We start from the raw sequence: 16,611 nt of genomic DNA, 5'->3' as shown, positions 1-16,611 counted from the left end.
GAGCCAAGATAGGCTTACACTAGTGATTAATTACCTATGTTAACATTTATGTGGTTTAGAAACTACTTTTTGTAAATACCAAGCTTCTCCATCCTGTATCTTAAAGAGCAAATTTACCCCAGGAAACTACAGAATGAGACTTCAGGGGTGTGTGAGGATACCCTGTGTTACAAATGAGATCTGTGGGACTCGGGTTCTTCAAGAGTCTGTGGGCACACCTGGGGTTCCTACAATCAAGAATCTAAACCTTACCCTCCTGTTTCCTCGAGGAACCTAAGGAATGCAAGGCCCTAAGTATATCTGTGTGTAGCACTGTTGACACATACAGAGCTAAAAACTGGCTGCAGTAACTTCCAGCTCTGTTTCACCTCCCCTCAAGCAATATTGTGACTTGCACTCCTCTTCCACTGCTTTTTTTTCTATTTTTTACTGCTCACAGCTAGCATTAATTCCCTCAAAGCAGCTGGTCTGTGTTTTCTCTAAATCACAAAAGGAAAATATCCACAAATAATACACATGAATAAAACCGCTTCTCTTCAGTTTTACTCCTGGATTTTCTTTTTCATTACATATTTTTCCATTTCTCTGTGCTAGAACCCGAATTTCCTTTCCTGCAGCTTCTCTGTCCAAATTTGTTCTTCATTCTCTCCTTCTAATGACCAGACTTCTGCAGTTGGAAATATACTGTCCAGCTGTTTATGCCAAAAGTGCTTAATCCCTGCTGCACCTGCTACAGCTTTTAGCATTAAAATTAATTTCTTAACAAGAGGTAAAACAATTTTTTTTTATGCTTGCAACATTTCTCTTTAAATAAGAAACAGATTTTAATATTCCAGTCGTGGGTAATAATATCTGAAAGATGTTCCTTCAGTAAGCTCTTAAATATGGGCCAATAGGGTATAAATTATAATATACAAACACATAATCTAGTGGATTTATTGTCAAGACCAAAAGAAACAAGACTCTAAGAATGTACATTTGGGAGATGAATAAGACATTCTCTGTTTGCCACTAGGATTGAGGTCAATAATATCCACTTTAAAGCAATTAACCCAGCAGGATAAGTGACGTGAAAATTATCATGCTGAAGGGCTAATGGGCTATTAAATCCATCTTGTTCACCACTGATGGGCACACAGAATTAATCCTGGGATTAGGTACATCGGATCGGGGTAAACTGCTACCTCACTTCATATTTGTATGTGAAGGGTTTCCTGAAAATGCTAGGAGAGAACACAGCCAGAACATTCACTGATGTGCTCTACTCAAGGTTCAGTCCACTGAGCATAAATTAGTGTGTCTGTGCCTGGCCTTATTCAAGCAATAGCTTTTTGTTAATGAATAGATACATTTTGGTAAGAGATCAGAACAAGAGAATGTCATAGTAATGGTTATAGAAATCATCCTGCCTGTTGACAGTTATTTAAATCTGGACAATTCAATGCAAGAAAATGGTCAGACAAATATGATTGAATTACAACCTTATCTTTACTTGCAATGCCATTTCCCTTGGACGTTTCCCACCCACTGCTATGACATTAGCACAGTAAGAAAAGGTAAATGATAGAAAGCCCTGCCTTTACCCTTAACAGCTGTGAATAAGAAACTGACCTCACAATAAAGAGAAAGGCACAGTCTCATCAGCTTGGGATTTTTGTAATGAACAAGTTAGGGGTCCGTATTTTTTAATGTCATCTTTTATTTGTGTGAAATACACTAATTCATTTGGAGTAATATGGGGTAGGAGATGGTTTTCAGTCACCATATGATTCTCTTCCAGCTTTTTAGATTGGCCAGTGATGTTGAAAGGTTATCAATATTTCAGCATTGCCCCTTTATTTGACACAGTTCTTGAATTTCCATCGTGCCTTAAGTGCACAAGATCATATTCCAGTTTGTAATCACAGACTAGGCAGTGGAAAGAACATGCCTATGTACAGTTGCAGTGAAGGCAAAATATCTGTCATAGGAATGCATATCTTGTATGCAAGGCAAATGCATTTAATTTTTATGATCATCTTTACAGTACATTTTTAGAGAATGTGCCAATGTTTCTATTACTGCTTTTTGTTTTGTATTGGTTTATCATTAATCTATAAAACCCTGTAGTTGAATGCTGCTTTGTAAGCTGTAACAGAAGTTTTGGTAAAATGATTGTTTCATGCATCCTTTCAGAGGAACATGCCAGAGGAGAGTGGAACCCTTTAAACCACAGAGTACATTCATACTTGATCCTGTTACAGCAATAGAAATACAATGGTGAGTCATATAATATTTTACATTTGCTGGAACATCCCACAGGAATGTTGGCAATGCACAAGGCAGCCCAGAGTCTATGGGTAGAAGAAACAAGTTATGGAACTGATATGAACAAAACAACAAGGATGCAAAAACCCCATATTTAGAACATGAGTGTGAAAGACAGAACACAATAGTGGTAAGATAGTTCAACTCTTCAATTCCTTTGGTTCTAAATTAGAAGAGGGAGAGACAGAATTTAAACAGACATCTAAACACCAACAGCTTCTGTAGTTTTGGCTACATGAAGTACTGAACCAGGAAATGCTCTCCCAGCTCTCTGAGCAGGAAGAACTTAATTTTCACATTAAAGTTTAAAGACTTAAGTTATTTCTTGACCTATAAATGAGATTTGTATTTAAAGCCCAACATATGTTGAAGTTTAGTTCTTCAGTACCATTTCCACTTGATGATGAGCATTTCCTGCCTGTTTTCTGCAAAACTCCCATGGGAGTGAAGAGAGGCCTTTGTTGCTTTCCACTAATGAATCTAAATTATTGATTAGTCAGTCTAATTTGTGGAAACTGCTATTGGTTAGTGCTGTCTTAGAAGTGCCTTAGATTAGGCAAAAAGAAATAATTTCACACAGATCTTTAGTGAGGGAAAGACTATTAAAATAGGAGAAATGGCATATTCAGCCAGTGTCCTTTTATTTGCCCACACTTTACAAAACTAACATATTCTCCTTCATACTTCCCTAGAATTTTATTTATTTTAACAAACATTACTTGAAGGCTGATTTGGGGAACACTAGAGTAGAATTAACTGTTCTGAACAAACATCTTTCAGTGCTCATGGTAACCCTGATCAGTGTCTAAAACTGGAATCTAGAAAACAAGACCATAACTTTCTAATTCTCTAAGCAACCTGATTATATAAAGAATGAAAAAGCACAAAAAGAAAGAAAAAAGGTGCAGAGTCACTGTTCCCAAGACAAGTCATGAAATACCTGTCATGCACTGCATGATCTGAAACACTGAGATTGTAAATCAGTGACTCCAATGGAGCAATGTTTGAGTCTTGCCTGATAAACAAAGTTTTGTACTCTCCACTGCACAAAGCAATGAATATAACAAGTGTCAGAATAGCTAAACATCACGGAAATATCCATTTGGACTCAAAATGGGATGAAAAAGAACAGTATCTTTGACTAAAAAAATGGAGATGGACATAACAAAAGAGGGAAATACAGGAAACACAGCTTTTTGATGTCAGACATTCAACTAGAAGAATACAGAACATAGTCTATGTCGTGTGAATATGGGAAAATTAAGTTTTTCAGTCACCCCATTTCTGAAAGAAAATATTTTAGAGGACAACTACAAAAAGAAAACTGATTCTATGAACTGTAATGTAATGTTTCTCACTACTGTAATTTTAAAATCTGACATGCTGTCACCAAGATCTTTTTCCATTAATCTTTGAGAATTTGTCTCATTCAAACTGCAGAGAGAAGGGCTTTATGACTGGTAGCAATACAAGATAAAAGTAAAAGCACTAACAAGATGCACAACAGACAAAAAGATCCTCCAGAGAATGTAGCACAGGCTCCTGCAGCTGCACTGAGTGGATATGGATAATCCCTGGTAGCTGCAAATACCCTCTTAGGGGAGGTTTTCTGCAGGAGAAGCCTAATCTCAATCCATACATAGGAAAAACAATACTAAATCAGGTAATGGCTTAGCATTTTCTCTCCATGTAATTTTCTTCAGAAGTACACAAACAAACCTTCAAATTGTTGTTTAGAATAACTGGTTTAACAAGAAAAGTTAATCCCCTGACACTCAGGCCTCTCGTACCTTATCCTGTACAGCAAGAGCACCTGCAGTGTCTTGCCTTGAACTGTGTTTAACACTGCAAGCCATACTTGTAGTTATAAACAGCTGTGAAAAAATTAAGATTTCTTTCAAGAACGCATTCTCTGCTGAAGTGGCAATGACAGACATGTCTCTTGGAAACAACGTGTGGGAATTTCAGCTGAGAAGGTTGGTTTTGAAAGCATTTGTCAATTAGAAAAACTCTTTTTTAACCAGGAGACCAAAAGGAAAAATGCTTATCTTCATGTGACTTAACCAAAATGAAAAAGAAGCGTTTTTCATTATGTGACTGGAATATTTAATATTTACTAGTTACATGCTTAAATAAATTTTTAAAAATCTGAAAAACAACAGAACAAAACCCCAACAATGAAACAACCACCAGAAACAAATGAATAATCAATGGTATGTTGTGCCCAGTAACATTCCATGAACTGGATTTCAGAAATGGGAAAAGAGTAAGTGTTCAGAACATTATCACAGCCTTAACAGAACAAAACCTTGGTTTGGTTTGTGGGCAGCAAGAGAATTAATAAATACTCTGAAGCAGCACAGTGAGTGAAAAATTTAGGATAACAGCAGAAGAAATAGCAGTGTCTTACTGACATAAACAGAGTAATTTTAGAATTACACCCCTGATGTCCAAGAGATTTTATACAAATGGAAAAAAAACTCATCAGCAAGGTCCTCTGGGCTACCATGGATGAGGAAAATTGGTGAGGAGAAGGAACATGACAGTTAATAAATCATCACAAATATGGAAACAAAAATATTACAGAAGCTGTAAGGAAAGCATAGTATTTCTTACTAAGTAGGACTTTTGATCAAATCTCTTGTAATTGTTCGAGTTTCTTACCCTGTTAGTGTAACTTTTTAGATCTTTCTTCTCAGTTTACCCTGACTTTCCTAAACTATCAAGATCCACTTTATGAATACACATAGGTTTCACATCCTGCCTGCTCCTTTTTGCAAGTGGTTGTTTCAGACCCCAGGGCTTTAGGAATAAAGGCCCAGCTTTGCAATTGTTGCAGTTTGATGTATTCATAGCCAGCTTGGAAATACTGCTCTGAAAGCTCCAGGTCCCTGTCCCTCCCTGCACGTCCCTCAGTGGCACAGATATCTGCCCAGCTGCCATGGGGACACGTGCAGGCAGGAGATAGAGGGCATGGAGCAGCTTTGTGCATTGCTGCACTACAGCTTTGCTGATTAGGTGTGTAAACACTCAAAACAGAACCAATTTAAGCAAAGCAACAATTAACAGAGAGAGGTTTCACAGTAATTATTGAAAAGTTTTCATTCATACTGACCTTTGCCAGGCATTTGCCAGGGTAAACTCATTTTACACTCCTGGACAGAGAACACTGTTCAAACCCACCTGCCAAAAGGCTTAGCACTTCCTGTATTTTCTCATTAGAAACAGTCAGTGAATGTTCAGGGCACTTGTGGTTTGTTTTTTTGCTGGACCCTCTCAGCATTGCCAGGCAATGCCCACAATTGCCCTCGGTGCTCCAGACAACCAGTGTCATCCCCTTATATAATAAAATCCAAATAACCACTTGTCACAGCTCCTTGCAATAACATCTTCATGTTAAATGATTTATTGTTATGCTTCAAAACTGGAAATTATCTTGAAGCATAAAATTATTCCTTGCAGGTTTCAAAAATTAGCTAGTAAGAGTCAGATAGCTCAGCAGTGTGTACTGTCACTAGCAACAAATTCTTTCTGCAACAGGGGGAGTTTTTCTCTAAAGGAAAATTTCAAAACTTATTCAAAATTTTATCAAACTTTATTATTTTTGTTGTTATCATTTAATCCCTGATGTTTTTGGTTACTAGGAAATGATGAGTATAGTACTCCAATCAAGAAAAAAAGGTTCAAACTTCTTTTTAAATAGTATGTTTTTACATATGAGATCAACCAAATTCAACCTCATCCATGATCATCTCTTAAACACTTGATCTTACAGCTGAGCTTGCAGTGGGCAGTTGAAATAACCAATTAGGAACTAATTGGTTTGAAAGGAGACTTTCAAAGAAATAAACTATGAAATGACCTAATTCTGAAACCTGGGAATAATCAACAGTTTGCCTCTGGTCTAGATTCCATGAACTTCAGCAATCTGCCTGCTGGCCATGCAGCACAGAGCCCGAATCAAAGAAACCCTCACAAAGCTCACATGGACATGGTGCCTGCAGTCACAGGACACTGCCAGAGCAGATTCCCAGCAGCTGGGGAAAAAATGTGCAATGCTGTGGGGCTGAAGTGAAACTGGGTGGGTGTGGGCATCTAAGTTCCTTCTAAAGTAATCAGAGCAGCAGTAGAAGCAATAATGAATTGCCATGGGGGGATCTGCTAAGTGTCAATATTAATGTCATCCTTTTTTTTTCCTTCTCCAATTGTTGTCTCATTGCCTGATGGCCACAGGTTGTTGAAAACTGCCTGACTGAAAAGATGCTGAAATAGCATCACATGATATTTGAGGTAGGAATTAAATATTTAACATATATTTTTACTGCAAAAGAAACATGAAAGAAAACTGAACTGTGCTCTGATATTATAAACAGAAAATGACAGGGGAAAAATTCAAATCTAAACCCATCACCTCCCTAGTAATGAAAACCTCATCAAATTATAAAAGTAGCTCTTCCCAAGCTCATTGCCACAGTTGTTGCTCAATCAGAAGGTCTGTATAAAATAGGAAACCTTCTGACACGCTTTTAGTTTAGGCAACTGTGTTTTTCCTGATGGACTATTATAAACATTTCCACTTCCCATCACTTGAAATTAAAGAGAGTAATTTACTTGTTTAATAATAATTAATAATTATAATAATTATAATTAATAATAATTAATAATTATCTTTCAACTAGCTCAACTATTGAAGCCTATTTTCAACTCTTTTCTCTCTGGACTTTTTTCCTTCTTAAACATTCTCTGATGTTTCTCATTCTCTGATTTTCACAAATTGTTTTGTTCTGTTGTCATCCTAAACACTCACCTTCTTGGCAGTAACTTGGAGAATAAAGCTGTACCTCCTAGTGCTACTGAAATAACCACTAAAGTAAGTGGATTTCTTTATTTAACCATCAGAACTTTTAGAGAAATCCTTGCCCTCTGGTGGTGGGAATGCTTCCCCTGGTTAATCCTGCTCTAACATGACTAATTCTGTGACACTTCCTTAGTTTCAACAGTATTTTCTTCATTTTGCAGAACTGCCACTGTGGAGGAGATACTCCACAAGAGTATCAGAATGCTCTCTTTGAACTCCAATTACTCAGAATTTTCTCTCATAGGTTTAGGTCTAGTGTAGGCAGTGGAGTTCCACCTGTGTGTTTCCTTCAGGCACAGGAAGGAATGAATCCTTCAGGATTTTTCATTCCACTTGGCTTCATTGTTTCACCTGGCAATATCCCCTGCATTACCTCAGAGATATTCATCCCAAATCTGGATACATCCCCACAAATCTGCTGTCTCAGCATGGCAGGGGGTCTCTCCTCACTTACTACCTGCTATGTGCCACCATTCTCTAGAAATGGTCAAATAAGTGAGAGCAGAACATTTTAAATCTTCCAAACTTCATGATTTCAGAAATCCTGCACCAGTCACGAGTATTTCATTTCTCCCTTCTCTAAGGTTGAAAAATTGCCAGCAGCACTTCTCCTCCCCACCCAAGTGCACAGTACAGCCTACAAAAAGCCACACACACACTGGCATTGACAAACTGAAGATTTGATTCAATACTTGGCTAAATATGTGGGAATCATGAAACTCTGGAACCTCTTGTCAGGAGCAAAGGACTACAGCTCAACATTGTCTACTGAAACAACTTGCATTAAATAGTGTTAAGTTTCTTTGAAGGCAGATATAAAAATATTGTTTCAGAACTTTTTTTTGCAATTTGCCTATATTTTCAGTATTCAGAAATGCTACATAAACATTGGCCAGGTAATTTAAATTACTACTGAAAAAAACATTTTTAATAGAAATGCCTACTTACTGATGCAATTTATTTTGGTGTCCTATATAAAGTAACAAAATCGGGTGCTTTAAACCAAAATGGTGCCTTCAGGACAAAGAGTAGGAAACTAAAAAAGTCAGGTAACAAGTTATCTGAAAATGTTAGAAATACAAATGTTGCTCTGATTTATATAAGCATCCCAGAATAAGGGAAAACACAGGACTGCAGAACTATTGAGATGCTCCTTAAAGGGGAGCCCTGAAGCATGTTCAAAACTCAATGAAATTTTAACCTCATTGCAATTAAATGTAAAATTCCTCCAACAACAATAAAATCAAGATTTCTTCTGATAAAGAACATTGGTATAAGAATAAGTGAGCACAACTGGCAATGAACAGTTCCAGAGGTAAAGAATAAATTTTAATTTCCATATCAGAAAAATGAGGTTCTATAATTGTTCCCAGCTGGAGCAACAGGAGCAAAATATTTACTGTGTCCAAAATTAACATGTTTGATTATAAACCTGTAAGTTCAAGAGCACAGTCCCCAGCACAGCTGCCACAGACTGGCAGAAATATTACACTTATTACACAGAAATAGAGAGAGATGATGATGTTTACCTTCTCCCTAGAGCTACCCTTTACTCTCAGAAGAGCAGCCTAGTTTTTATGTGCACCACGAAGAGCTGCATTGCAGTGTGCCTGTGATTTAGGAATCACCAAGTGCCTTCAATAATGCTCTGATTCTGTCACACAGAGCAGCTGTTCCCACTCTGCAGCCTCAAACTACAGCAGGGGCTATTTACTGACCAACTGGTGAGCACTGGATCTTTAGTTTCTTAGGCAAGCTGAAAAGGGAAAAATGCAAATAAGTGCAATTACATCTGGGGAATTGATTTAGAAAGAAAAAACCAATCTGTCCTTGTTGAGAAGTGTTTGCTTCTCAACACTAAATGCATCTCTCAATATTAAACTTCAAAGTTCTGATGTAACAGAACCCAGATAGTTCAGAGCCTCTTTAAAGTTGCCACAGCACTCAGTAAAGTTAAGGACAAGGAAAAGTAGGGCTCTTCTTATGTTCCTGTGCTGCATCATCCCCTCCCTCTGCCCTGCAAAACACAATGACAACACATCTTTTGATGTTTTGAATTCTTCATGGCTTTGTATAGCAGCATAACACCAGAGCACCTCATTTAAATTTTTGATTTGTCATAAAACCCAAGAGATTGTTATAAAAAGTAAAAAATAAATGTTATAAACCAGTAAAAGCTTTAACTTTTCACCAGCAACTTCAAACTGAATTAACACAGAGATAACTGTGAAATGATTGTTTTCATCTCCTGTCTTTAAGTCACAGCAACAATTCACACAAGAATTATTCCTGGATTTTTTTTTAATTTTTTTTATTGTTAAGAAAAACATCTGGTTATTGTAACCAGAAGCTCCAGTTGAAAGCAAGGAGCTAGAACTGGGTTCTCAGTCACTCAGTCACATCACTGAACTGCTGAGACACAGGAGCAAAGGCACAGAGAAGCAACAGAGCAGCTTCTGTTGCTGAGATCAGAAGCAACTTAACAACAGTGCATGAAAGCATATTAAGAATTTTTTCTCCAATTACTTAGCTGCTACCAATAGAATAGAACTTCTCTTACCTTTCTCAAAATAAAATTACTTTTTCAACACTTAAAGACAAAGGATGTAGATGACAGAAACAGAGCAATCCAAGACCATTCACACACTGGATTTACCTAACATTTGGAGAAAAAGTCTAGGTTACTAGTGTTTCCTACTGTTTAGTGAGTTTACAAATGTAATTTTTGTAACAATAATCTGGCTCTTCAATGGGTTGCAAGAATAAAATGTCCTGATTCCTTTCTGTCAGTCATTATGGACAGTCTGCTCAATCTGTTGTCTCTCTGAAAGATAAATAAAATGTGACTGTGAAAGGAACAACCACAGGGGGACATAAATGCACTTGTACTCAGCACCAATGCAAGCAGCTCACAGAGCACTTTTCAGACAAAACTGCCATGGAATTTCATGAACAATGTTTCTCAGCTGCCATTTTCACCATACTTTATAGCTAGTGATTTCTGTAGGTCTGACAAATCTTTTAACTGTGCTATGGTTTATGGCTACTGATTCAAAAAACAAGGAAAAAGGTTAGTAACTTGAAGTATATAAATGATCCCACTAGCACAGCTGTAGATCCTGAAATATATGTTGAGTGTCAGAAATTAAGGCATGGATACCACATAAAATGCTTTTCTGACCTTTAGAAACTTGAAAATGGGACACATTTTCTTATAAAAACTCTTGTTTCAGTCAATAGCCCTGTAAAAACCCAGTCCTTTCTTTCCACGTCCCCAAATTGTCTTTTCATTTGGTCTTAATACATTCCCTTCATGTGCCACACAGTAAACTGATTTATCTTGCATCACTCATCTTTTACCAGCACAGTATTCCACTTCTCCTAGGACTTATGCCCACATTCCAAACTATAAAGCCAAAGGAAGCAGATCCTAATTGTTTTTAAAGGTAAACTGAAATTTGCTTCTCCATTTCAAAATACATAAATATGTATATAAAAGCAGTAGGCAACTTGGGCTGTAAAAAATCCTCCTTCACTATTGTCCTTTTAAAATAGGTAAAGAGCAATAACCTCATCCAGAAACTAAAAATAGCATGAGTAATTTTACCATCTTTTCACATTTTGCTCTTATTCCCCTGGAATATAGTGACCTTATTGGCTTTGCTTATGTAAGTGGTAATAGATTGCCTAGCTGGAATTTTTCATTTAACACAAGCAATTTTGTGCATATTTTCTGCTGGGCTGATCTTCCTGCCCTCCTTTTTGCATTGCAGCCCTCCCTGCTGTGCCCTCTCAGCCAGGGGCAGCAGAAGCTCTCGCTGCTCTGCAGCCACAGCCGCGTTCCACAGCGGGCAGATGCAGGGCACTGAGTGCTGGAGACACCCAGGGTCACACACTGACTCCTCCTGCTCAGAACACCAAGAAATCTCTTTCCACTGGCTTGATTCAGCCAGCACTCACTGTCACAGCACACACCTGCCCAGCAGCTGCAGCCAGGACCTTTGGCTGCCAAGTGTCCTTCCCTACATCCATCTTGTGGGCCAAAGGCAAAGGATGTGCTGCAATGGACAGCACTATCAAACATGGATCAATGGCCATCAGCCTGATTCTCCCCCTCCTCTTAGTGAAGACACATTCATGTACCTGGTGTCTTCCTGTGCAATCAGTGCTCACAATGGGATAAAGCAGCAAACACTTCTGAACATCCAGCTTCTTGGTCCTACATCAGCTTCTTCCTTGCAGGCCTCAGACAAGTTTGTAATAGATGCTCACTCTTTTTTTTAAGAAAAGTATTCCAAAATAGCTGCAGTTCTCACACAGCTGTTGCCCTCTGGTAGACATGCTGAGTTTCTATGACATTTAACAGAAATATCATGCAGGTACCTGAATTATTCCTAAGTGTTTTTCCATTCATTTGGAGCTAAAACTGCTACAGATGTTGCAAACAAGACAAACACTGATTTCACTGAATCCAATACTTCTGTCATGGGACTGCTTAAATGAAAGAACATGGACTAAGCAGAAAAAGTACCAAAAGACAAAAAAAGAAAAATCTTATCTCATAGCCTATAATGAAATCATGTTCTCCAATTTCTTTAGGTTCAGGCCTTCATGATCCTATTTTCACTATTTCTCATTTTGCAGCAGAGGCATTTTTACAAGTTTTAAAAATCTTTCAGAGCATGCTCCAAAAATAGAAACCAATGTGCATGGCAAATAAAATTTGGATGAAAGCAGTGAGACCTCAGAGTTTGAATCCCCAACAGTGTCAGGATCATCATCATACCTGATGCTTTCACAAGGTGAAGGACAAATTGATCCAGATGTAATCCAAAGGCTGACATAACATATGTTAATTCACCTCAGCTTATTAACAATCCTCTCCAAACAATCTCTGAGGAAGCATTCATGAAAGCTGTTTCTGTACAGTGAGACTTTGTCACATCTTATTAAATATCACTAAAGATGGTCTCCTGCGATGCACAGAAAAACTTCTGAGCCAAAAGGCAAAAATTCAGATTAAGGGCACTTCTTTTACATTTAGGAAAATGAGCAAACATTAAACATTGTGCAAAAGGAAAAGACTTTATTTAACACCAAATATGATTCAGAAGTTTCAAGCACTGAAAACCAGAAAACCAAACTGTATTTTGCCTTTCCAAATACACCTATATTCAGCATGGAAGCCATTGATTTTTAAGATACACCAGAAATGTCTTTTAGCATCTAGTTACTGCTGATTGCCTTTTCAGCAGCCAATCCTTGTTTGGGTTTGGAGTAATCCCAAGGTCTCCTGTTCTCTGTGTACCCATAGAGCTTCCGCAGTGCCACTCGTGCAGCCTCCTCCTCTGCAGCCAGCAGTGTTTCACCAGGGCCTTCAGCCAACATCTTCTTATCACTTGGGGAAAAAAACCAAAGTTACAACCATGAAAAACCAAAGTTTCCATCATAAAACCTTGAGTGCTGCTGTGTACTGTCAATAAAACAGACTGGTTTTTCTCCAGTGTCTGTGAACATTGACTTTTATATACACACAATGGAAACATTTCTGTTGGTCTTTCCTGCAAAGGTAAGTAATTGTATATTCAGTAATGGAAACTCAGATCAGAAATGTGTCCATTTCCTGGGAGAACACCACTCTGTTTATTTAGGTTCCTAACACAGCACTGATTCTTTACAGCATTCAATTTGTCAGCCCTGATAAAAAAAATGCAAATTTGTTACTCTGGTTAGCTTAAACAGGAACTGAAGTGCTTTTGTCTTTTCTCCTCCCCTGGTAAGGAAGCATTTCAAACTGCTTCAAAAGGACTGAGAAGCTCTCTCTGTTATGAATTATATCCTCATGTCTGTTTAAAAACCACCTATGCACACAGACTAAATAGGAGCAGTTCATGAAGGGACACCAGGGATTCCTGAAGAGAAACAATTGAAGTTCCTTTCTTTTTTATCAGATACATTTTAGAAGGTACAGAAACCAAAGCAGGGTAAAGCAGAGCAAGTTAAGGTATGTGTTCATCTGCAGCTCCTTTAGGAGAGCAGCAGTGAGGTGGATTCTGTCCTGCCCACAGGAGCACTGTCACTGCTGGGCACTGACCACACCTGACATAAATGCACCAGGGACAACTGGCACTTCCTAAGTCCTGCCTGGACACAGACACTCCTATGGCCCAGTTTACAGTGCTCCTGATTTTCAAACTTAAAAGCTTCTCTGGAACTTAATGAATCTCTCTTCCATCTCACTCCCTTGATGTCTCTTTATGCTTGCCTAAGCCCTGGCTGCAGCTGTGGCCCTTCCAAAGCTGTGCAGTTAGGCTGTTCCCAAAGTTCCTGTGTCAGGTCACTCAGAACACACCCAGGCTCTTTGGTGCACCCTGTTTAGCCTCTGGAGCTCTTAGTCAGAGACTGTGTATGTAGCACCACAGCAAGCTATGGCCAATGCTTAAATGGCTCATTTTATATGGAACTTACTATCACGTTTCTTTTCTGGAACAACTTGACCAAAAAGCATGAGTAGAAAAGTAAAAACCATCTTCCCTCCTTCCCACTCATCCAATTAAAGCCATTTAACTTTAGATTAATATTGCACTAACCAGTACAACCCAACGAAGTAGACTGGCAGAACTGTGCTGACTCCCAGCTGCCTGGTAATTCTTGGTTCTGGAGCAGAGATATTCCTCTTGGTCAGTTCTTCCAGCAATAAGCCCATAGGATTTACAACTTCCCAGATCTCAAACAGGTCTTTTCCAATCAGCTGGGGAATAAAAAAGTCCTAAACAAGAAAATTTAGAAGTTACAATTAATGGTTTGAGGTTCTGGTGTCTCCTAATGAAAATACAGTATGAAGAGACAATAACTGACAATTAATTGCTGAAATGAATCATAAAATTGCCTCAGTGCCCCATCTCAGTGCTCGTGATTGTAGTGTAGCCACTGACAGACTCGTGCCTGGGGCAAAGTCAGCCCCAGACCCAGAGAAGGGACAGCTCCAGCCTGAGGCAGCAGAGGAGCTGGGGCGATACCCGGGGATGTGCAAACCCACGGGTCCTTCACCTGTTGGGATCACTCTCTTGTCTGTAAGAGCTCCTTGCTCTTACAGACACCTCTCAATGCTCTTGTATCAGGAAAATAATTTTAACAAACACTTCTCCATTGCAAAAGTAATAATAAGTGAAAAGGATGACTGAAACAACAATAGCTGTTAAAACTACTTTGTCACACTGAATTTCAATCAAACGTTTTTGTATGAAATATCTTCAGGGGCTTACACTCCTATATGCAAAACCTATGAATTCATGCCTGTTTATATAGAGTGAAGTTTTTTTTAATTGAAGATATATGAAATCTCACATGGAGTAATTTGATAATACAGTGCATGGAATATAATGCTTTCCCTTAGCAACTTTCAGCAAATATTAACATCACCATCATAATCCAGAAGTGTATGATTTCATGTACTTGATCAGCCTTCCTAATGAAAAAGACCCCAACAAAATTCCCAGCCCCCAAAACCCCAGCTGATCACCACCACCACACCAGATCTCATTGTTAAATTGTCTTGTTACAGGTATTGTCAAACTTCTGCAAACCTCCCTGGATCTCTCCCCATCCAGGTACAAACCAGCATTCATTGAACCTACCCTGACAAACATGCCGGTTCTCTCGGGCCCGCTGCTTTCCAGCAGGGCTCCTATCACAGCGAGGAACGTCCTCTGCAGCACGTCTGGTGGGGCAGGAAAATCCCTGCAGAGCGTCAGGTCCTGTATGGACAGGTTTTGAGCCACATAAGAGACGAGTTCCTGACTGGTCAGAAAATTAACCAGTGCTTCTGTGCCCTTCGCAGGTAACTCTGGGTAGGCGCCTTCAAAGCACTGCTCCAGGTAAGCGCGGGCGAAGCGCAGCCCTCGCTCCGCAAGGCCGCTGTTCTCCTGAAGCTGAAGAGCGACCGCGTCCTTGTCCAGCCCCAGCTGCCGGCGCCTCGCCTCCTCGCTTTCGATGTAGCAGGGGTTAACAAACGCAGTCTTGAGAAGGTCCAGGTCGAAGTTTTCCTGCACCCGGTGGCTGAAGGCTTGGATCTCCGCGTGGTAATCCCAGTTGGGCTTCTCGGACCTGCGGGCGCGGAAAGGGAACCAGCTCAGGAATAGAACGCGTTACTCGCCCCGCGCCTTTCGAAAGGGCACAAGAAATGAAATTGAGCTTGAACACCAAACGCAGTATTTAAACGTCTTGGGGTCAGACACTGTCGGTTCCGCACTCCCGTCTGCCTGCCCCATTCAACCCGGACTATGCCAACCTGCGGAGCTCAACCCATTCTGCTCCAAAGCGTGAGCAGACGGGGCCTAAACGTTCTGATTTTGCCCTTTTTGGGGCCGTCGCACCCCTTCTCCAAGCCCCGCCCGCCTCTCCCGCCGCTCACCGCCGCTGCGGAGGCGCCTGCAGCCGCTGCAGCTCCAGGTACGCCCGAAGCCATCGCTTCTTTTCGGGGGGCGGCGCGGTGCTGAACGCGGTGCTGAGCCCAGTGCCCCGCCCGGCCCCGGCCAGGAGCGGCCGCGCCGCCCGCAGCAGCAGCCGCGCGGCCATGGCGGGTGCGGGCGGCTCCGCCCCGCGGCTTCCGGGCGGAAGCGCCCCCGGCCGGGGCGGGGGAACCGGGACCGGGCTCTGCGGCCCCCGCCGGGCACGCCCGGCCCCGGGGACACGGGCAAGGACAGGAGCGGGGCAGCTGCAGCGCCGGGGCTCCGGCTTGGGCCGCCGGGCTGTTTCAGCTGAGACGCTCAGGCTGGGCGCCCATCCGTCCTCAGGCCGCGGCCGCCCCGCGGTGTGCCCGGGGAGCTCGCAGCAGGTCCCGGGGCTGCAGCGCTCGCCCAACGTGCCCTACTCGCGGCCCCTTAGGTGGCGGCGTTTTAAAATATTTTTTTGAGTTCCATTCCCACGTGCAAGACAAAGTCCGGTTTTGTGCACTCAAAAGCAGCTTTATTTTTGACTATCGCCTATACAGTTGTTTGTACATCTCTCAGCCCTCATTTGCACCATCAGAGTTCATACAGTACACCTTCGGTGCAAAGGTCATGGTATAAAACTCATGAAAATGCAGAAAATGTGCAAAGCAGGCCTGGCCCTTTTTATCGTCTTTACTAAAAGACAAAGGCACACGCTTCAACATTCACGGTAAGAAAACATGCACAGCAAACGCCTCGATGTAGTCACGGAACACAGTAAACAAAGCTCAGAAAGAACAAACGGCACAGCCCTGTGGAAGCCAAGGAAGCAGGTAAGGCAGCCTGTACAGCAGCGCAACAGCCACGCACCGAGCCCAGTCTGACTTCACAGCACAGGAAATGGATAAGAGCAGCATTCCTGCAGGCATTTGCAGCACTTGTATGAAAATCCTCAGGCGTTCTCATGCTGGTGCTCCCGGGATCTCCTGTCCTTACCAGGGCACTGCCCCCGGG

The 16,611-nt window shown here is 40.9% G+C and overlaps 1 protein-coding gene across 1 annotated transcript; it reads right to left on the bottom strand.

Moving 5' to 3' along the window:
• Nucleotides 1-12,229: 12,229 nt before the first annotated feature.
• On the bottom strand, nt 12,230-15,780 carry MRPL44 (mitochondrial ribosomal protein L44). The gene is made up of 4 exons (XM_054639050.2): nt 15,579-15,780; nt 14,803-15,271; nt 13,756-13,934; nt 12,230-12,563 (listed from the first exon to the last, which is right to left on the bottom strand). The coding sequence occupies exons 1-4, from the start codon at nt 15,740-15,742 to the stop codon at nt 12,392-12,394; spliced, it is 984 nt and encodes a 327-aa protein (XP_054495025.2). The 5' UTR covers nt 15,743-15,780; the 3' UTR covers nt 12,230-12,391.
• Between the last annotated feature and the right edge of the window lie 831 nt (nt 15,781-16,611).

Source organism: Agelaius phoeniceus, chromosome 10 (assembly GCF_051311805.1).
Source record: "Agelaius phoeniceus isolate bAgePho1 chromosome 10, bAgePho1.hap1, whole genome shotgun sequence".
Classification (NCBI taxonomy): domain Eukaryota; kingdom Metazoa; phylum Chordata; class Aves; order Passeriformes; family Icteridae; genus Agelaius; species Agelaius phoeniceus.
The sequence above is the reverse complement of the archived record's forward strand: the minus strand, read 5'-3'. Positions and strand labels throughout refer to the sequence as shown.

Excerpts from the sequence above, each read along its gene's own strand:
- MRPL44 (XM_054639050.2), bottom strand. The coding sequence starts at position 15,742 with ATGGCCGCGCGGCTGCTGCTGCGGGCGGCGCGGCCGCTCCTGGCCGGG. Across the intron at positions 13,935-14,802 it reads GAACCGGCATGTTTGTCAGG|GACTTTTTTATTCCCCAGCT; the intron begins GTAGGTTCAATG and ends TTTCTTGTTTAG. Across the intron at positions 12,564-13,755 it reads TACTTCGTTGGGTTGTACTG|TGATAAGAAGATGTTGGCTG; the intron begins GTTAGTGCAATA and ends TTTTTCCCCAAG.